At 42.0% G+C, this 23,040-nt stretch overlaps 1 protein-coding gene across 1 annotated transcript; it reads left to right on the forward strand.

The window, feature by feature from the left end:
- Positions 1-18,757: 18,757 nt before the first annotated feature.
- Positions 18,758-19,962, forward strand: LOC138674578 (putative olfactory receptor 2B8). The gene has a single exon (XM_069762395.1). It carries the CDS (start codon positions 18,758-18,760, stop codon positions 19,727-19,729), a length of 972 nt encoding a protein of 323 aa, XP_069618496.1. The 3' UTR covers positions 19,730-19,962.
- Positions 19,963-23,040: the final 3,078 nt, after the last annotated feature.

The following is a 23,040-nucleotide window of genomic DNA, read 5'->3' on the forward strand; positions in this document are numbered from 1 at the left end:
ATATTGGGGTGCAGGCAGGATGCCCCATATCCTAATCAAAATCATTTGTTCTAATATTGAGGTTCAGCCAGGAATTGTTATTTGCTAATCAAAATCATTAGGACTTATATTGGGGTGCAGGCACCAGGCCCCATTTCCTAATCAAAATTGTTTGGGCTAATACTGTGATGTGGTCAGGACTCAGAAGGTCACGTTTGCTAATCAAAATTGATAGAGCTAATGTTGGGGTGCAGGCATAAGGCCCCATTTCCTAATCAAAATTGTTAGGGCTAATATTTGGAGAGCAGCCATAAGACCCCATTTGTGAATCAAAATTGATAAGGATAATATTGGGGTACAGGCATCAGGCCCCTTTTCCTAATCAAAATCGTTAGGGCTAATATTTGGAGAGCAGCCAGAAGGCCCCATTTGCTAATCAAAATTGTTAGGGATAATATTGGGGTCTCATTTTCTAATCAAAATTGTTTGGGCTAATAATGTGTTGCAGTCTTACTCAGGAGTAGAGTTAAACTAATTTGATCGGGTCCCTGCTTATTCGGCAAGCTAGAGCTCTTGCCGAAAAAGCTGCAGAGGGAATACCCGGAGCGCGACGGCTGATCTCAGTTGTCCAAAGTCCCTGCTGTATCTCTATCTCAGCACATGCATGGAGAGCCCAACAGCTGATTAGCCGCTGCGCTCCACTTATCTGGGTTCCCTCGGCAGCTTATTCAGCAAGCACAGCCAGCTGCTGCGCTCCAGGTATCCGGGTTCCCTCTGTGGCTTATTCGGCAAGCACTATAGCTTGCCTACTAAGCAGGGACCCAATCAAAATTGCTCAACTTTACTCTGGAGGTCACATTTTATAATCAAAATCATTTCGGCTAATATTGGGGTACAGGCTGTTGTGGGTTCCGCTCTTGGGCTCCCTCCGGTGGTTGTGAGTGGCACTTTTGTGAGTTCTGCCCTTGGGCTCCCTCCGGTTGAGCCTTCTGATTGTCCTGGTGTTGATTCTGTGGTGGACAGGCTGCAGCAGATTTGGACTCATGTGGTGGACAATTTGACGTTGTCTCAGGAAAGGGCTCAACGTTTTGCTAACCGCCGTCGGTGTGTTGGTCCCCGGCTTCGTGTGGGGGATTTGGTTTGGTTGTCTTCTCGTCATGTTCCTATGAAGGTTTCTTCCCCTAAGTTTAAGCCTCGGTTTATTGGTCCTTATAAAATTTCTGAAATTATTAATCCGGTGTCTTTTCGTTTGGCTCTTCCAGCCTCTTTTGCCATTCATAATGTTTTCCATAGATCTTTGTTGCAGAGATATGTGGTGCCCGTTGTTCCCTCGGTTGACCCTCCTGCCCCGGTGTTGGTTGAGGGAGAGTTGGAATATGAGGTTGAGAAGATTTTGGATTCTCGTTTTTCGAGGCGGAGGCTTCAGTATCTTGTCAAGTGGAAGGGTTATGGCCAGGAGGATAATTCTTGGGTTGTTGCCTCCGATGTCCATGCCACCGATTTGGTGCGTGCTTTTCACTTGGCTCGTCCTGATCGGCCTGGGGGCTCTGGTGAGGGTTCGGTGACCCCTCCTGTTGTGGGTTCCGCTCTTGGGCTCCCTCCGGTGGTTGTGAGTGGCACTTTTGTGAGTTCTGCTCTTGGGCTCCCTCCGGTGGTTTTAAGTGGAATGGCTGCTCCTTGGATTTAGCTGTCAGCAGCTGCTGCCACTGATCGTCTTTTCTGCTCGGCTATTTATGCCTGGCTCTTTATTCAGCCAGTGCCACTTGTAAATGGTTCCTAGTTGGATTCACATCTCTTTGGATTTCCCTGTTATCCTGACCAGTTCAGCAAAGCTAAGTTCTTGCTTGCTCTTTTCTGTCCACAGACTGTGGACCTTTCCATTCTGTGCATTCTATGTTTGTCCAGCTTATCAGTATGAATTAATTCTGTCTTGCTGGAAGCTCTGGGAGGCAGATTTGCCCTCCACGCCTTTAGTCAGGTGTGGAGATTTTTTGTAAACTCTGCGTGGATTTTTGTAGGGTTTTATACTGACCGCACAGTATTCCATCCTGTCCTATCTATCAAGCTAGACTGGCCTCCTGTGCTCATCCTGGTTTAATTCTGTGTATGTCTTTTCCCTCTCCACTCACAGTCATTATTCGTGGGGGGCTAATCTATCCTTTGGGGATTTTCTCTGAGGCAAGATAGTTTTCCTGCTTCTCTCTTTAGGGGTAGTTAGCTCTTAGGCTGTGACGAGGTGCCTACGGAGAGTTAGGAGCATCCCACGGCTACTTCTAGTGTTGTGTTGAGCTTAGGGACTGCGGTCAGTATAGATACCACTTCCTTCAGAGCTCGTTCCATGTTGCTCCTAAACCACCGCTTCATAACAACAGGCACCAGGCCCCATTTCCTAATCAAAATTGTTTGGGCTAATAATGTGTTGCAGTCTTACTCAGGAGTAGAGCCAGCCAGCCAGAAGGCCCCATTTGCTAATCAAAATCGCTAGGGATAATATTGGGGTGCAGGCACCAGGTCCCATTTTCTAATCAAAATTGTTTGGGCTAATAATGTGTTGCAGTCTTACTCAGGAGTAGAGTTGAACGAATTTGATCATGTCCCTGCTTATTTGGCAAGCTATAGCGCTTGCCGAAAAAGCTGCAGAGGGAATCTGGATACTTGGAGCGTGTCGGCTGATCAGTTGTCCAGTGCCGCAGTTGAATGTGTCGCAGCTGTGTCACTATCTTAGAACATGCATGGAGAGCCCAACAGCTGATCAGCCACTGTGCTCCACTTATCTGGGTTCCCTCTGCAGCTTATTCGGCAAGCACAACCAGCCGCTGCACTCCAGGTATCCGATTTCCCTCTGCAGTTATAGTGCTTGCCAAATAAGCAGGGACCCAATCAAAATCACTCAACTCTGCTCTGGAGGTCCCATTTTATAATCAAAATCATTTTGGCTAATATTGGGGTGCAGGCACCAGGCCCCATTTCCTAATCAAAATCATTTGAGCTAATGTTGTGCATGCACACTATCTCAAAAAATAAATACTGATTGTTCAGTTAGTGACCGGTGACTAACAATTCTAGGCATATGGTTGTGAAACAGCTGGTTAAAAGAAGGGAAGGGTATGTACAACATGAGTGGGAAAAAGCGAGGTGGAAGAGGGAATAGGCTTGGTGTTCAATGTGTACGTAAGTTAGATGATAATGTTACAGAAAGCTCTACTGAACAAAAACTGTCTCATCCTATCCAAAGGCAACTGACACCATCTGTTACTGGACAGGCTACTCGACTCCCTATCTTTGGAAGCAGCACAGCAATACACCTTTTATATGAGGGTAAGCAAGAGCAGTCCCCCAGTGGATGGCAAGCACTGCATGAAGTGGCCTCTCCTCCTCTTCCTCCGCCTTAACCTTACACACAGTACAATTCTCAGAGGTGGCACCCAAATTACCCTTGTTTCCCTGGTGCCATAACTTTCCAACTGCCCAATTGACTGTCCACACATTCTATTCCATGGGCATCAGACGTCTGGTTAAAAGATTTGCAGAATGCAGAGTAGAAAAGCATCTGCACTGATGCCCAAAATTTTTACTGTTGGATCCAGGGCCAGATGAAGTAGGGTATGAGCAGAATCCAGAACCTCGTCACCAGATGTTAATCCCTGGGGGTGCAGGTGATCCTGATGAGACTCAGATACCAGAGGCGCATCTGGACTCGATTATGCTCTCAGTGCAGGAAGAGGAGGGTGACTTTCAGGGCAAGGAGTGGGAGAATAGAGAGGATAATGATGAGGTTGTCAACCCAGAGGTATAACAGAGGCACTCAGCTGCGTAGCTCAGCAGAGGAGGTGAGAAGAAAGACGAGGAGGTTACATTGCAGCTTGCCGCACAGACACAGTGTGATGCAACCGTAACAAGCACTGCATCCTCAGCCCCAACTCTGGCTGTGGCCAGCAGCGGTCACCAGTCTGCAGTTCACAGGAGCAGCAGTGATTGCCTAGTCTGGGCATTTTTTGAGACCGCAAAGGATGACCCAACTCACGTTATCTCACAACTTTGCAAAAAATGATTCAGTAGCAGCAAAAATTGCAATAATTTGACTACTACATGAATGAACCGGCACATACGCGATCAACATACTTTGGTCTGGGAATATCCCTATGCTAAAATGGGGACTAGCATGCCTCGCCAACCACTGGCTATAAACCGCATCTGCTGCTTCTTCCTCCTCCATCACCGTGGCCAGTGTTCGCACACAGGTTTCCGGCTGCAGAACCTCCACTTCTTTACCCACTACAGTCGGGGTGAGTGAGTGCGTGTCATCTGTTACAGAAGTATAGTTGTCTGTTATTTTGTTTCACTGAGCACACCACATTTTTCTCACCGTAACATCTCCACCTGCACCTCAGTTACAGTCCAGCAGTTTGTCGTGTTCACCTTGCTCCACCCTGTCTCAGCCCAGCAGCAAGCCCTCAGTCCCACAGTTGTGGTCATGTAATTTTTCCTTCTACACATGCCAAAGATAAGAGCTTGAACTCCGCCATCTCCTATCTGTTGGCCACTGCAATGCTGCCTTCCTGTCTGGTGGATACAGACGGTTTCCGAAAGCTACTGGCCATCGCAGTCCCCCAGTACCAGTTGGCCAGTCACCATTACGTCTCTAACAAAGTTGTGTCTGTGCTACACAAGCATATTGCAGACAACATCACCCATTCCCTGAAAAAATCTATGTTTGCAGGGGTGCATTTCTCCACTGACAACTGGATGAGCAAACCTGGGCATTGCTAAAGAGGTCTTTCAGCCTACCGGTTAACCATTTGATTTGCGATGCGCCGACATGGTACAATTCCACTCTGCAAATGTTGCATCAACTGTGGCAGAAGCAAGTTAAATGGACTGCACCAATGCTAGTGCCTTTTAAAGATCATGTTATATGATCGCGATAGCACAGATGCTCCGCCAACATTAGCGGTGACGGACCCGGAAACATTGCAGACCGTGTCTGAGGGTCCGTCACAGAATAACGGCACATCGCTAACGCATGCCGATTATGACATGCGTTATCGATGTGCTGCATAATGGCAGTCAATAGGTGTGCTGACGCATACGTTACATTGTGTTAGTGCCGCTGTGTACCAGATGCCATCAGCCAATTGCCATTTACACAATGTGAACCTGGCCTTACCCTGCCACCAACATACCATGGACTTGGATTTCATGGAAGCACCCGATAAAAGAGTGCATTGGCATTGTGTGGATTAGAAATAGTGCTGACTACTGGGTTTCCACTCTGTTAGATCCACAGTATAAGAGTACATTTTGCCAGATGTTTCCCTCCTGGAATGGGATGTGTACATGCTGGAGTGTCGAAACAAGCTTATAGACAATCTTAAGAGAGGCTGAGTCGTCAATGCAAAAACATTAGTAGCAGTAGTGGAAGTGGCATAAGCAATTTCTATGAGTCGTTTCACACATTTTTTAGACCAGCTCGTGCACTACCAGAACAGAGTACAAGTCTGACACTTATAAAAACTTGATTGCAGCTCATCCAGTTGCTCTATGCTAATCCACCTTGGGCTCAGAAACCGGCCTCGCCCAGGCCATAACAAGAAAAAAAATCAAAACATCAGAAATGTGTTTTTTTTAGTCACTAGTAGAGATAGGCAAACCCGAACAGTAAAGAGAAGACATCCGTACTGAACATCTATTGGTGGGGAAACTTTTTTCTCTTTTTTCTCCACATATGAGGAAAACTCATGAGACCAAACTCTGATCAAACTCTAATCACACTGATCAAGTAAGTTATCAGTGCAGTTTACTCATACGTGAGAAAAACAGACAATGAATGAGACCTTTTGAACACATGCCATTTTTTTCATTATATCTGGTATCAGTGCTTTAAGGGGTTAAAGGGCATAGGAAAAGCAGATCCAAAACACTGATGACGCTTGTACCAATTTTTATATATCTGAACAAACATGGACATCTGAACGAGGTCTTAAAAAAATCTTTGAACTTGCATCATTATGTACTTATATTACGTGGGGGTCTTCAGATTGAAAAATATATGACAGATTAAGTGACAGGCAGTAATTCTGTCTGTAAGAAAGTTAAAAGAAAATTTGAGAATCTCGTTAAAGAGTTTACTTTCCTCTTTGCATTTTGGGACATAATCCCATGAGTAAACTATAACAAGTTTAGCTAAAGCTCATGAAGTTCTCATTACAGAACTTGAACGCCGTCCAAATTCTGTCATGAAACAAACTTAAAGACAACCTCTAAAAAAAACTTGACTTATGTTTAAAAAATGGTGTGTACTTATAATACTGCCCAGATTGCAAGAAAAAATAAAGGAATTCAATTCTAAAGATATCTACTTATTTTATATCAATGCCACATTGGAATAATATATGAAACCACTATATCAGGTAACGCTCCCAGTAATGAACTTCATAGGTGTATATCTGAATGATATGTTCAGTGTTTTATGAAATGTAGCACTTGTAATATTGCTGTCTAGCTTGTGAAATGCTTATAGAAGATATGGAGTAGATGGCATAGGGCTCATTCAGACATCAATAATTATTTTTATATGAGAAAATCGGTCTGAATTTCCTCACCTATTTTTCTTATTTTTCATCACAGTGTCATCAGAGCTTGGTCAGTTCATCAGTTTTTACCATCAGAGTTTGGTCCAAGATTCATCAGTTTTTCTCTGGTAAGAAACCAATAAAAAAAAAGTTTCTCTATCTTGTCCAATTTGCAGTCTATAAAAGCAAACAGCACTTAAAAGTTCATTCTGTGAAAAATCACAAAATGTGAACAGCTGCATTCAATATTATACAGTTTGTATGAGTGAAAAATACTGGTATTGAAACAAAACGACATGTGAATGAGCCCTTAGGCTAGGTTCACACTAGTGTTCGGCAGGGCTGCGGACTTCCTCTGTGAAGCCCCACCCACTGCTGCGCCTCTTTATTCAGCTCTACCTACGGCTGCATGCCTCCTGCGTACCCTATCTTTAACATTGGGTAGGTAGGCCATGCGGATATATGCGGATGCCTCCGCAAGCATCATTTTCACGCTGCGCCAACTGCAACAAATTGCAACATGTTGCATTCAGCGCAGGTCGGCGCAGCGTGAAAAGGACGCATGCGGAGTCATCCGCATACATCTGTATGGCCTGCGTACCCAATGTTAAAGATGGGGTACGCAGGACGCATGCAGCTATAGGCGGAGCTGAATGAAGAGGCGCAGCAGTGGGTGGGGCTTCACAGAAGAAGTCCGCAGCTCTCCGCAGCCCTGCCGAATGCTAGTGTGAAACTAGCCTTAGTGAGATTTTTTTAAACATTCTCAAACATTTGGCTTATGCTTTCCTATTGCACTATATTGATATGTTGGCATAAATATGGTATAAATTAGTTCTGACAATGGTTGTCACCACATTCTTGTATACATTTTTTACAAAAGGATGTTGTTACTCTATTAAAAAGATAGAAAATTAGCAAGGAAAATATATAGATCTATAAAAGGGTCTATAGGGGTACTATTAAATAATTAAATTGACAGTAGTATTATTAGGATCCAGCAGATCAGACTACTAGTAAGTTCTCAGGGACAATCGGAGAATATACAGAACAAGAGGGGAAAGGAAAACAAAAGGCCGATTTGTTATATAGGGTGGACACCACTTGCATGAAGGAGCTATACTAATGTAAGTGCACCATTAACTCTTTTATAATACTCTCCATATCACCAGGTGACACACCGGACATGGGCACATGATTAGTCCTTTCTTCCTTATAATATATAGAGTTTTACTTCGTTCCTTAGATGTATGAATAGATTAAATAGAGGAGTGCACTGACACCTTACTTCCCCTTTTCCTTTGCCCTTGTAAAAAATGGCAATTGATTAATGTACTGTTGGTCTTTTTTGAACTCATTTGCTTATTTATTATATATTCATTTGCTCACTTGTCACCCTCCTTCTTACATTTCCATACCCCATGAGGGCGTCCTTGTTGTTTTTTAATTGCTTCTTTTAACCCCTTAATGACCGCCAATACGTCTTTTAACTGACCTGAGATATAAGAGAATAGCCTCCCCATACAGGTGACAATGCAGTAGCTGTCGGTTGTCCACTATAGCTGACAACTTGCTGCATCAGCCTCAATCAGTGTTTGCACAGTCCAACTCTGTTTAACCCCTTAGATGCTGCTGTCAATAGTGACTACATCATTGTAAATGGTTAATAGAGTGTGGGGGCTTCCTATTTAAACAAATTGGTGTTCTCAGATCTCAATTTTGTGGTCCTGATGTTTGCCATGGCAATTCATGACCAAATAGCGGCCTTAGAGTCTGATTACTGCAGTAATCTGTTCAGAAGTTAGAGACATTTAGGTGGTAAAAATGCACATTTTCATTTCTGTCATGCCACTTTACATTAATTCCTGTAAAGCACCTGAAGAGTTAATAAACTACCTGACTGCAGTTTTCAATATGTCAGGAGGTGCTGTTTTTAAAATGGTATCACATTTGGGGGTTTCCCAATATATGAGACCCCTAAAGTCGCTTCAAACATGGATAAGTCCCTAAAAAAATAAATTTTGTAAATTTCCTTGAAAAAATGTAAAATTACTGCTACATTTGTAATCCTCCTAAAATGCTAACAAAATAAAATAACATTTACAAATGATGCTGATGTAAAGCCGACGTGGGAAATGTTATTTATTAATGGTTTGCTGAGGTATGACTATCTGGACTAAAGGGATAATCATTCAAAGTTTGAAAATTGCTAATTTTTTAACATTTTTCTCAAATTTTTGATATTTTTTATAAATAAACACAAAACATATTGACCTAAATTTACCATTATCATAAAGTATAATGTGTCACGAAAAAACAATCTCAAAATCACTGGGATTTGTTGAAGCGTTCCAGAGTTATTACCACATAAAGTGACACTGGTCAGATTTCAATTGGCCTGACACCTCTGTTGCTGCTATAAATAAAATATGCTGATATGTTATATTGTATTTGGGACTTTATTGATCGGCCATTTGTTTTCCTTTCCTCTCTTGTTCTATTAAAAAGATACCTGGGGTGAAGAAATCTGTCCTGTGGTTCCTGAGTAATCAGTGTTAGAAGTATTCAGGTAATGATATGCCGTGCTCCGGCACGGAACTGTAGTCAGAGTCTTATCTTGGTGCTCTAGGCCAGAGAAACCAAGGAAAGACTATTCCACGGGCTGCTGCTTTGGAGATGTTAATGGGCCCCCTTAACGCTTGGGTCTATATTCGGCTGCACAAATAGTATGTCTACCCCTGGCTGTATCTCTATACCACTGAATCACTTGACCATTCAGTTCATTTGTAAATAGGCTGCTTTTTTTTTGTCCTGTCAAAAAACTGTATCCAGATATAGGCTGCCGTCACACTAGCAGTATGTGGTCAGTATACTTCTCAGCCAAAACCAGGAGTGGGTGATAAATACAGAAGTGGTGCATATGTTTCTATTATACTTTTCCTCTAATTGTTCCACTCCTGGTTTTGGCTTACAAATACTGATGTAAAATACTGACCAAATACTGCTAGTGTTACGGCAGCCATATACTGCTTTTTTTGCAGGTAGAAGTAAAAAGAAGTCTGCCTTAGCACTCATTCAGAAGTCCGTGAATCACATACATGTTCTATCACTCCTTTGCCAATAGAACACATTCCCTTTAAATTCTACGGTGTTATTCAAATATTCGTAGATGTTTGGGAAATCCCCCCAAAAAATCATGTCAACATGTCTGTTTCTGTTCTGAGTCACTGATCAATATCACCTTTAATAGTGTATGGGACTGTGAAATGTATGGATAGCATACAGATGGTATTGGTCTGCAATCCATGTGCTATCCATGATTTATATTGTAATGGATAGAAGAAGCTTTACAATTTATTTTTTCACCAGTGATAATCACTGATGAAACATTGATGGTAAAAACTGACACTTGAAACTCTTTTTTTTAGTGTAGGTGAAAAATCACTTATGTCTGAATGGGCACTTGGCTAAGTTTACATAAGTCTATAAATAATTGTCCGTTCTTATTTTTGACCCATATTGTGAAGGATACGCCATCTGCATGTCATCCTTATGTCTGTCTTTGACAACCGTATGAAATCCACATGTCAAACATTTTTTTAATTCACAATTAAAAAAACGATAAAAGGACTAATACAACTTTCTATGCAGAGGCAAATCTAGGTTCATCTGTACCCAGGGTACACAGCTTAATTTGCATGCATAGATAATAATTTCGGCTTGGTTAAAAATTTACTGAGCCAAAATCTTGATCTGCGCATGCGCCTCCTCCAACGCCATTTTATTGAAGTCCTGCACACAGGACACCGACTCACACTGTGCACGTGCTGCCCACATAATGATAGCGGTGGTAGCAGCGTGTTATTTTAAAAAGGAGGCACGTCACTGAATAATCAGTGACCTGTACAAGAAGCAGAAGAGGCTGGTGGGGGTGAAGAACCAGTAGAAGACCTTGTCCCCATATCCCACCCAGAAGCACAGAAGACATCATTTTATGAAAACTTCATAAGGTGAGTATTCATCAGCCACTGAGCGGATTCTTTTACATCAGTAATCATATTAATTAGCATCACAGCACCATTATGGCCGTGCCTTTAGTTTACAGGGCTAAATCCTGCAAACAGGTTCTCTTTAAATAGAGACTGTACTGGCATTTCTTGTTGAATCATTTTTGTGAAAAGGGAAATAATTGTCTTTTTAAAACAGAAAATTCCCCAAAATCTGAATGTTTAACCCCTTAGTGACCGAGCCAATTTGCTGCTTAATGGCCAAGCCAATTTTTACAATTCTGACGACTGTTACTTTATGTGGTTATAACTCTGGAACACTTCAACGGATCCCACTGATTCTCAGATTTTTTTTCCGTGACATATTGTACTTCATGTTAGCCTTAAATTTCTTTGATTTGACATGCGATTATTTATGAAAAAAATGGAAATATAAAGAAAATTTTGAAAATTTAGCAATTTTCATACTTTCAACTTTGATCACCTTAAATCAGAGTAGTGTCACACAAAATACTTAATAAATAACATTTCCCACATATCTACTTTACATCAGCACAATTTTGGGAACAAAATTTTTTTGTTAGCAAGTTATAAGGGTTACATTTGTCCAGCGATTTCTCATTTTTCCAACAAAATGTACAAGGCCATTTTTTTTAGGGACCACCTCACGTTTGAAGTGACTTTGAGGGGTCAATATAACAGAAAATACCCAAAAGTGACACCATTCTAAAAACTGCACCCCTTAAGGAGCGCAAACCACATTCAAGATATTTATTAACCATTTAGGTGCTTCACAAGAACCAAAGCAATGTTGAAGAAAAAATGAACATTTTGCTTTTTTCACAAAAAAAATTCCTTTGGAAATAATTTTTTATTTTCACAAGGGTATCAGGAGAAAATGGACCACAAAATTTGTTATGCAATTTCTCCTGAATGTGCAGATACCTCATATTTGGGGAAAGCCACTGTTTGGGTGCATGGCAGGGCTCAGAAGGGAGGGAGCACCATTTGAGTTTTTGAATGCAAAATTGTCTGGAATCAATGGTGGCGCCATGTCACATTTGGAGACCCCCTGATGTATCTAAACAGTGGAAACCCCCAATTCTAACTCCAACAATAACCCAATCACACCCCTAACCCTAATCCCAACCCTAACCATATCCTTAAACACAACACACCCCTAACCCTAATCCCAGCCCTAACCACAAACCTAACCCCAACACACCCCTAACCCTAATACCAACCCTAGCCACAAACTTAACCCTAACACACTCCTAACCTGCATCCCAATCCTAACTCTAACCCTAGCCCTAACCCTAGCTCTAACCTTAGTCCTTACCCTAGCCCTAACCCTAGCCCTATCCCTAACTTTAGCCCAACTCACTTTAGCAAAATTTTCACACTAATGGAAAAATGGAAATACATTTTTTTTATTTCATTATTTTTCTCTAACTAAGGGGGTGATAAAAGAGGGTTTTATTTACAATTTTTTATTTTGATCACTGTGAAAGTGTCTATCATAGTGATCAAAGTGAACCAATAGCAAAATGTTCCTATTGTTGCCAGGTGCTGGACGGCAGATCTCGGTGGGTGCACTGGGCATGCTCCCGCTATTTTCTCCTGGAAGAAGATGCTGGCGGCCCCAGGGGACTTCACGGGGGCATGATGAAGGATCCAGAAACAACGGAGGTATCGGGGGGTTCGGTGGACCCTATTTCTCTCTCCCCTGATGTGCGATCATATAAGAGGAGAGAGAAATTAAATGGAAAATTGTACTCTTTTTTTTGCGGTCATCGTTATTCCATTAATAACGATGATTGCAACACCGGGATCATTAAAAACCGAGGCACATCAAGTTCTCTGGTGTCTCGGCTATCCCAAGCAGCCAAGACCCCGGAGAAATTCTGACTTTGGGGGGCACTATACACTTAAACCTCAACGTCATTAAAAAGCAGCGCTGTGGTTTAAGTACCCTTAACTGCTGCTGTTAAAAGGTTTATAGTATATATATAGTATACTAGTATAGTATTTAGCGGATACACGTCAGTGTGATTATTTATATGCTTTGTATATTCTCTGTTAAAAGGTGTATCAACGGTCATTAAGGGGTTAGCTCAACTGTCTACCTCACAAAGTGTGCATGTCAGCGGGTACTCGGTACCTGGTCCTTCGGTTCGCAGGGGGATGTCACGGTGGCTGACCCGGTCCGTGGCCCTGGGACGTCCATGTAAAAGAGGAAAGGTCTTTAAGGGGAATGTTCGTGACGCCACCTGTGGTATTCGGTCAGGGTGACCGACGCTGCTTTAAGGGGTCCGCTGGGGTGATGTTATGGCAGCTAGATGGTATACCTTCCCACAGGTGAAGTATGTCCCCAGGGCTTCCTGGTGTGTAGATGGTGGATGGTGAGAGGCGCAGAGAAGAACGAGGAAACAAGGTTGCAGTCTCTTTAATTTTACTGAAGACTTCAGCATCCACAGTCCAGGGCACCAGATCATAGGGCTGGCAGAGTCCGGCCGGTTTGGAGGCAAGTCCAGAGTCCCATTGTCCAGGTGGAAATCAGTAGCCTTCCTCTAGCGCCGTAGTGTTGTAGTCCCTTACTGCAAAGCTTCTCATAAGGTCCTCACAGATGTTGTAGATGTTATGTCTCTCTCTCTCTGTCCCCTGGATAGGATAGGACAAACCCGTATTACCAGTGGCTTGAGGTGTTTTACAGGGACTCTATCATGCCCCAGCCTCTAAGGAGTGCCACCTTGCCTCCTGGGTGTAGGGCAGACAGGTAACATGAAATTAGCTGTCCTGCCGGTCTCTGGAGCAAGGCATAAAGGATCATTGCTCCCTCGGTGTTCCGGCTACCAGGATCCTGCGCCTCAGAAGGAGGCAGCCTGTGTAGGGCTGATCTCCTCCTGGTGTCCACTCCTTTGCTATGACTTTTTTCACCCTCTCTGCAATACAGTTCTCCATCAGTGTCTCTTTTTAGGAGCTGCAGCTCTCAGGGCATGCACAGCTCCGTGTCCTTCTGTTTCGATCTCTGACAGGATCCCACCCCGGCCAGGGACCAACTACCTGAGCGAAGTTCAGCCAGCAACTAACTAACTTTTCCTACAGGTCACCAGTCTTAATGTCTTTGATCAGTGATTTTATTCGGAGTTTCATCATACTTGCTTCAGAGTTTCATCCCAGTTTGGTCTGAATTATAACAGTTTTTTTTCTGATGAGAAGCAAACAAGAAAAATATTTGCTGCTTTTTTTTATCTAGCAGTCTATGAAAAATGGACAGCACTTGGATTTTGTCAGCATCCCATCTAATTTTTTAACTGACCCATAAACTTGCATTGATTATTATGATGTGACACTCAAATTAATATCGGACTTGTTTCCACAATTTTGGGTGGACCACAGTCACTAAAGCCAGACTTCCAAGGGAGACCAAAAGCAATAAAAAAGGATTTGGGGGGTATGTTAAAAGAAAAGAAAAGTCAATGATACTACATGGTTTTTACAGAATCAAAAGAGTAAGGTGGTCAAAAATGATGTTGAGAAGGCCAAAGTTTTAAATTTCTATTTTAGCTCTGTGTTTTCTAAGACAGCAAATGTAACATCAACTGATCTTCAGAGTGCTATTTAAGGAATAAAATAATCCACACTATCTATAAACAGAAAGATGGTCAGGGAACGCTTAGCTAATTGAAATTAATTTAAATCTCATGGTCAAGATTAATTACATCCTAGGGTACTGAAATAGCAGAGAAAGATGCAGAACCACTAGCCAGAATCTTTGAAAAATCCTGGCAAACAAGAGAACTCCCAGAAGATTGGAGAAGTGCAAATGTTGTCCATATTTCAAAAAGGGAAAGAAGATGGAGAAAAGAAAGTACAGGCCAGTAAGCCTTACTTCTATACCAATTAAGATATTTGAACAAATTATTAAACAGCATGTATGTAAGTACTTGAATTAGAATACAGTTGTTAACCAGAGGCTACATGGGTTTGTAGTCATGCCAGACTAATCTGATTTTCTTCTATGATGGAATCACTGACTGGGTGGTTCAGGGAAATGATAAAGTATATCTCGACTTCAGCCAAGCATTTGCTAAAATATCTCATACTATCCTTATCGAAAAAATGACCAAGTATGGGATTGACATGGCTATAGCTAGGTGGCTAGGTGGATTCAGTGATCGTACTCAAAGAGTGGTAATAATTTGTTGCACATCCAATTGGAAAGTGTTTTAAGTGGGGTACCACAAGGCTCTGTCCTGTCTCCAGTATTGTTCAACATTTTTAGAAATGATCTATATAAGGGAACTGTAGGTAAACTAATCAAATTTGCAGACAATACAAAGCTAGGAGGAAATAGCAAACACTAGAGAAGTCAGAGAAAGGATTAGGAAAGATCTAGATAAGCTTGAACAATGGAGAGCCACTCATAGAATGGTATTTAAAGGTACCTTCACACTGAACAATTTAACAATGATATCGCTAGCGATCCGTGACGTTGCAGCGTCCTGGATAGCGATATCGTTGTGTTTGACACGCAGCAGCGATCTGGATCCTGCTGTGACATCGTTGGTCAGAGCAGAAAGGTCAGAACTTTATTTCATCGCTGGATCTCCCGCAGACATCGCTGAATCGGTGTGTGTGATGCCGATTCAGCGATGTCTTCACTGGTAACCAGGGTAAACATCGGGTTACTAAGCGCAGCGCCGCACTTAGTAACCCGATGTTTACCCTGGTTACCAGCATAAATGTAAAAAAAAAAAAACACTACATACTTACATTCCGGTGTCTGTGGCGTTTCCCGGCGCTCTGCTTCCCTGCACTGTGTCAGCGCCGGCCGGCCGTAAAGCACAGCGGTGATGTCACCGCTTTGCTTTACGGCCAGCTGGCGCTCACAGTCAGTGCAGGGAAGCAGAGCGCCGGGGGACAGACACCGGAATGTAAGTATGTAGTGTTTGTTTTTTTTTACATTTACACTGGTAACCAGGGTAAACTTCGGGTTACTAAGCGCGGCACTGCGCTTAGTAACCCGATGTTTACCCTGGTTACCAGGGGACTTCGCATAGTTGATCACTGGAGAGCTGTCTGTGTGACAGCTCTCCAGCGACCACACAGCGACGCTGCAGCGATCGGCATCGTTGTCTAGATCGCTGCAGCGTCGCTAAATGTGATGGTACCTTTACAGGGAGAAATGCAAGATTCTACATCTGGGCAAGAAAAGCAAAAATTATATCTATAGAATGGAAGGAATAGAACTAAACAACAGCATGTGTGAAAAACAATTGGGTATACTAATAGATCAAATACTGCACATGAGTCAACAGTGTGATACAGGAGCAAAAAAGGCAAACACAGTTCTAGAATGTATTAAGGGACGCATAGAATCTAGATCACATGAAGTAATTATCCCCCTCTACTCCTCCCTGGTCAGGTCTCATCTGCAATATTGTGTCCAGTTCTGGGCACCACATTTTAAAAATGACATTGAAAATCTGGAGCAAGTTCAGAGCAGAGCTACCATGGTGGTAAGCGGACTGCAAAGTATGTCTTACGAGGAATGATTAAAGAATCTGGGAATGTTTAGCTTGCAAAAAAGGTAAAGAAAAGTCTTAAAAGCTGTATAAAAATATCTGAAGAGATGTCACAGTGTAGAAGGATTCATTATTCTTATTTGCACAAGGAAACACGAAAAGCAATGGGATTAATGTGAAAGAGAGAAGATACAGATTAGATATTAGAAAAAAGTTCCTGACAGTGAGGGTGATCAATGAGTGGAACAGGCTTCTACGAGAGGTGGTGAGTTCTCCTTCAATGGAAGTCTTGAAGCAGAGGTTGGACAGACATCTGAGATGGTTTAGTAAATCCTGCATTGAGCAAAGGGTTGGACACAATGACCCTTGAGGTCCCTTCCAACTGTAATATTCTATGATTCTATGATATATGTTTGTATGTATATATACCGGTGCTTCTCACAAAATTGGAATATCATCAACAAATTAATTTATTTCAGTTCTTCACTACAAAAAGTGAAATTCATGTATTGTATATAGAGTCATTACAAACAGAGTGATCTATTTCAAGTGTTTATTTCTGTTAATGTTGATGATTATGGCTTACAGCCAATGAAAGCCCAAAAATCATTATCTCAGTAAATTAGAAAACTTTATAACACCAGCTAGAAAAATGATTTTAAAATCTGAAATGTTGGCTTACTGGGATGTATGTTCAGTAAGTGCACTCACTACTTGGTCGGGGCTCCTTTTGCATCATTTACTGCATCAATGTGGCGTGGTGTGGTGGCAAACAGCCTCTGGAACTATTGAGGTGTTATGGAAGCCCATGTTGCTTTTTATTACAGCCTTCACTTCATCTGCATTGTCGGGTCTGGTGTCTCTCATCTTCTTCCTGATAATACCTCATAGATTCTCTATGTGGTTAAGGTCAGGAGAGTTTGCTGGCCAAACAAGCACAGTGACATTTTTGTTTTGAAACCAGGTATTGATATTTTTGGCAGTGTGGACAGGTGCCAAGTCCTGCTGGAGAATAAAATTTCCATCTCTAAAAAGCTTGTTGGCAGAGGAAAGCATGAAGTGCTCTAAAATTGCCTGGTAGGCGGCTGCACTGACTTTGGTCTTGATAAAACACAGTGGACTTGCACCAGAAGATCACATGGCTCTCCAAACCATCACTGATTTACTTTCATCTGAAAATAACACCTTGGACCACTGAGCAATAGTCCAGTTCTTTTCCTCCTTGGCCCAGGTAAGATGCTTCTGGTGTTGTCTATTGGTCAAGAGTGGCTTGACACAAGGAATGCGACACTTGTAGCCCATGTCCTGGATACGTCTGTGTGTGGTGGCTCTTGAAGCAATTACTTCAGCAGCAGTCCACTCCTTTTTGAATGGCCTTTTCGTAACAATCCTTTCAAGGCTATGGTTATCCCAGTTGCCTCTTTACCTTTTTCTACCACACTTTTTCCTTCCACTCAACTTTCCATTAATATGCTTGGATACAGCACTCTATGGACAGCCAGTGTCATGATCCAGTTCTGAGATTATGTTCAGCTCTCTTGTCTCTGGACTGGTCATGTGGGAGTTAATCCTCTCTGCCTCACCCTGGAGCTGGCTGTGCTATTTAAGTCCTCTGCAGCCTGGGGGCCAGTGTCAGCTATAAGTTCATCCTGCACTGTTTGAGCTCCTGACCTGGATCCCAGTTCTAAGTGTTCCTCTTTGCCTCTGACTGACTGCACCCGTTTGTTACTTGTTCTGACCTTTGGCCTGTACCCCGACTCTGTCTTACGCCTCACGTTTTGGTTACCACGTTCCCGGTAGGTTCTGACATCTTGCTTGCCCCCGACGATTCTCTGCTCGCCCCTTCTGTACCGCGCTGCTATCTCCGTGTATGACCTTGGCTTGTTTTATGTCCCTTTCATTACCTGTGACACCTGTGTTGTTGTTCAGTGTAGCTGTGCTGTGTGTGCAGCCTCCTTTCCTTATCCAGCACCCCCTGGTGGAGATTGCTCCATACTGCACTGCAGCAGCTCATCACAGCCAGCTTCTTTAGCAATGACCTTTGGTGGCTGTCCCTCCTTGAGTGTGTCAATGACTGCATTCTGGACATCTGTCAAGTCAGCAGTCTTCCCCATGATTGCGGAGCCTACTGATACAGTCTAAGGTACACTTTTTAAATGCTTAGGAAGCCTTTGCAGGTGTTTTTGTTAATTATTCTAAATTCCGGAGATAATAACTTTTGTGTTTTCATTGGCTGTAAGCCATAATCATCAACATTAACAGAAATAAACACTTGAAATAGATCACTCTGTTTGTAATGACTCTATACATAATATATGAATTTCACTTTTTGTACTGAAGAACTGAAAAAAATTAACTTTTGGATGATATTCTAATTTTGTGAAAAACATGTGTATATCTGTAGCTTTGTCGCCATAAAAGGAGGGAGGCCCAGACACATTTCTTACACAGGTGCCCTAAGCTGTCAGTGTCCATCCCTGCTGCGATTAATAACCAAAGTTTAATCTACTGTAATTATTTGTAGAGTAATGTTTTTCAGCTAACATTTTGTGCTCAGCAGTTAACTTGACCTTGTATATAGATTAATGGCTAGATGCATAGATAATATTGCTCATTTATTTTTTATTTTCTACAGGAGGCTGATGTTACTTTACATATTAGAAAGTGGAAGAGAATGATTCTCCACAATACCAGCACTGGAATGAACATATCCAAGAAAAAGTTTGTGGATGAATTCATTCTTCTTGGGCTAACCAGCCGGAAGAATATTCAGATAGTGTTATATTTTGTATTTTTATCATGTTACATGATATCACTAATTGGTAACATAATGATAATTACTCTCCGTGGAATAAGCCACCGGCTTCATACCCCTATGTATTTCTTCTTGAGTAATTTATCATTTTTGGATATCTGGTACACGTCAAGTATAGTCCCCAAAATGCTCATTAATTTCTTGTCTGTGAGAAAAAGCATATCTTTTAATGGTTGTGTTGCTCAGATGTTCATTCACCTCTCTCTAGGAGGGACAGAGTGCTACCTTTTGTTGTCAATGGCCTACGACCGGTATGTGGCTATTTGTACCCCATTACACTACACTAATATTATGCATACTGCCTTGTGCATTAAGATGGCAACTAGTTCCTGGGCTGGAGGAATAATAAACTCCATTGTACACACAGTCTTTGCATTACAATTGCCCTATTGTGGTCCCAATGTAATAAATCACTTTTTCTGTGAGGTTCCTTCAGTCCTAGAGCTGGCCTGTGCAGATATATCTCTTAACAAGACTGTTATTTTCTTCTTTGCTATGTTGGTGGTGATGGGTCCATTTTTCCTTATCCTTATAACATATGGTTACATCATTTCCAGCATACTGACGATAAGAACATCTGTAGGACGGAAAAAAGCCTTCTCCACCTGTGCTTCACACATTATAGTTGTATCCTTGTTTTATGGCACCATCATCTTTATGTATATGAGGCCTGGATCAACCCATGTAGCGAACCAAGACAAAATGGCCGCCTTGTTTTACAGTGTTGTAACCCCAATGCTGAATCCTTTAATATACACTTTGAGGAACAAGGATGTTGTTGGAGCATTTATGGACATCACAAGAAAAAATATTATGTCAGACAAAAGATAATAAGGATATTAATTCCATAATCAAGAGGGGAGAGTTGCTAAACTACATGCACAATCAATCTGACCTAATTTGCACTAGCACGTAGTAGTCGTATTTTACTCTGTTGACAAGCATCGCAGCAGGCTGTCCTTCTGTTTGCTAGAATGGGCATGTGACTGCTAAATCAGTCAATATCAGAAATTAAATTGATTTGATACAAAGTGACTTTGTATAAAACGTTTAGGAATTTGCTGAACTTGGAGAACTCAAGCAATGTTTGATTCATTTTGTATGAATTGCGTAAAATGAGCCAGGATGGCTCATAGGACATTTGGCATGGCTGGTCTTCCCTATAATGCCTTCAAGTTATCAAATCACATTCTATAGCACAACCAATCTGAGCCACTAGATAAGCTTGGGCAGGAAAGCAGCATACATTTTAGGGATTTAAAATAGCCGTTATAAAAGCACAAGCAAAGAATACAGCAGCCATTTTGGATTTAATCTTGTTAGTGAAAAAAACATCAAACCACAAGCTTAGGCATAGAGTTAGGGAGAGAAAGTCATAAGACTCTGAGCCAAGTATGCACTTCAGAAATTACATATTTTTGCACCCTTATTTTATTAGTCAAATTTGACTTGCGTACAGGCCACATCAATGCTGCAGCCTGTTGCTGCTGTTCTGTTATTGTACCTAGCATTTATTGGTTTATCCTGTATGGGAATTGTGAAATTGTAGCTCATGAAAAGTTGAATCTAGTGTGGTATAAAAATGTATGGTAAAAGAAAACCTAGCAATGGCAATGTTAAAAAAACCTCACAGCACATCATCTGGCATTATAGCAGTAGCTCCAACATCACTGATACCGATTGTCCAGGCAGCAGAACAACCAAATGCAGGTCCCAATTGTCCTTTTTTGATTCTGTTATGCATATTAGTTGGGAAGAAGTGGATAATGTTATGGACTATATAACATATTGATCATCCCAAACACAGCAGAATTATGCTGTGAGTCAGCGTTCTGCACATTATTCCTTCTACTTCACCATTGCAATACTGAACCTTTTGATTATAAACTTTCAGTTCTAGGAAATTCATCTCTGTCTTTTCTGACTTTCATTCTCTTAAACTGCATCACTCTGGGTGCTAATGAAGATATTTTACACTATCTTCCAATTCATAAGTTGCATGAGAACATTCAGTGTTTGGACTTAGATGAGATGGGGTCAAGGATGAGAAAGACATAACTCAAATGTATGTATAGCTGTGGTGGCAGTAGTAGTGGCACTCTGAGTCAGGGGAAATTTAAATCTAGGTAATAATGAGGGGGGCAAGGAGCATAGCAAATTTCCAACTATGAGTCACCCATATCGGGAATGATGAGGATGAATATGTGGTGGACAAGATCTGGGAATCAGATTGGGGTGACAAAGATGTGATATCATCAGTAGAGGAGGCATTGGCAACAAAGAGTGGAGCCAGTGTCCGGCCAAAAGTTCTTCCAAGGATAGATATATTTCTGAGGTTATCTTGGTATCAGATGATGCTTCAATTGCTATTGGTGAGGGAGGCTAGACCTGAAACCTATGGTAGTGGTTATGGGGATGATGGGTCCTATTTGCAATTTCAGAGGGTCAAATTATTTTCCACATCATGGGCCAACAAATCTTTTGCAGTCTGTAGGGTTTTTTGGAGGAAAACTAGCCATGGATGTTCCAGAACAAATCAACTAGGAACCATGACTCTTCAGCAGCGCATATAATATCTACTACTCACATGGCAAAAGCAAGCTTGTCAGAAATACAGTGGGGCAAAAAAGTATTTAGTCAGTCAGCAATAGTGCAAGTTCCACCACTTAAAAAGATGAGAGGCGTCTGTAATTTACATCATAGGTAGACCTCAACTATGGGAGACAAACTGAGAAAAAAAAATCCAGAAAATCACATTGTCTGTTTTTTTATCATTTTTTTGCATATTATGGTGGAAAATAAGTATTTGGTCAGAAACAAACAATCAAGATTTCTGGCTCTCACAGACCTGTAACTTCTTCTTTAAGAGTCTCCTCTTTCCTCCACTCATTACCTGTAGTAATGGCACCTGTTTAAACTTGTTATCAGTATAAAAAGACACCTGTGCACACCCTCAAACAGTCTGACTCCAAACTCCACTATGGTGAAGACCAAAGAGCTGTCAAAGGACACCAGAAACAAAATTGTAGCCCTGCACCAGGCTGGGAAGACTGAATCTGCAATAGCCAACCAGCATGGAGTGAAGAAATCAACAGTGGGAGCAATAATTAGAAAATGGAAGACATACAAGACCACTGATAATCTCCCTCGATCTGGGGCTCCACGCAAAATCCCACCCCGTGGGGTCAGAATGATCACAAGAACGGTGAGCAAAAATCCCAGAACCACGCGGGGGGACCTAGTGAATGAACTGCAGAGAGCTGGGACCAATGTAACAAGGCCTACCATAAGTAACACACTACGCCACCATGGACTCAGATCCTGCAGTGCCAGACGTGTCCCACTGCTTAAGCCAGTACATGTCCGGGCCCGTCTGAAGTTTGCTAGAGAGCATTTGGATGATCCAGAGGAGTTTTGGGAGAATGTCCTATGGTCTGATGAAACCAAACTGGAACTGTTTGGTAGAAACACAACTTGTGGTGTTTGGAGGAAAAAGAATACTGAGTTGCATCCATCAAACACCATACCTACTGTAAAGCATGGTGGTGGAAACATCATGCTTTGGGGCTGTTTCTCTGCAAAGGGGCCAGGACGACTGATCCGGGTACATGAAAGAATGAATGGGGCCATGTATCGTGAGATTTTGAGTGCAAACCTCCTTCCATCAGCAAGGGCATTGAAGATGAAACGTGGCTGGGTCTTTCAACACGACAATGATCCAAAGCACACCGCCAGGGCAACGAATGAGTGGCTTCGTAAGAAGCATTTCAAGGTCCTGGAGTGGCCTAGCCAGTCTCCAGATCTCAACCCTATAGAAAACCTTTGGAGGGAGTTGAAAGTCCGTGTTGCCAAGCGAAAAGCCAAAAACATCACTGCTCTAGAGGAGATCTGCATGGAGGAATGGGCCAACATACCAACAACAGTGTGTGGCAACCTTGTGAAGACTTACAGAAAACGTTTGACCTCTGTCATTGCCAACAAAGGATATATTACAAAGTATTGAGATGAAATTTTGTTTCTGACCAAATGCTTATTTTCCACCATAATATGCAAATAAAATGTTAAAAAAACAGACAATGTGATTTTCTGGATTTTTTTTTCTCAGTTTGTCTCCCATAGTTGAGGTCTACCTATGATGTAAA

This window comes from Ranitomeya imitator, chromosome 4 (assembly GCF_032444005.1).
Source record: "Ranitomeya imitator isolate aRanImi1 chromosome 4, aRanImi1.pri, whole genome shotgun sequence".
Lineage (NCBI taxonomy): Eukaryota > Metazoa > Chordata > Amphibia > Anura > Dendrobatidae > Ranitomeya > Ranitomeya imitator.

Excerpts from the sequence above, each read along its gene's own strand:
- LOC138674578 (XM_069762395.1), top strand. The coding sequence starts at position 18,758 with ATGATTCTCCACAATACCAGCACTGGAATGAACATATCCAAGAAAAAG.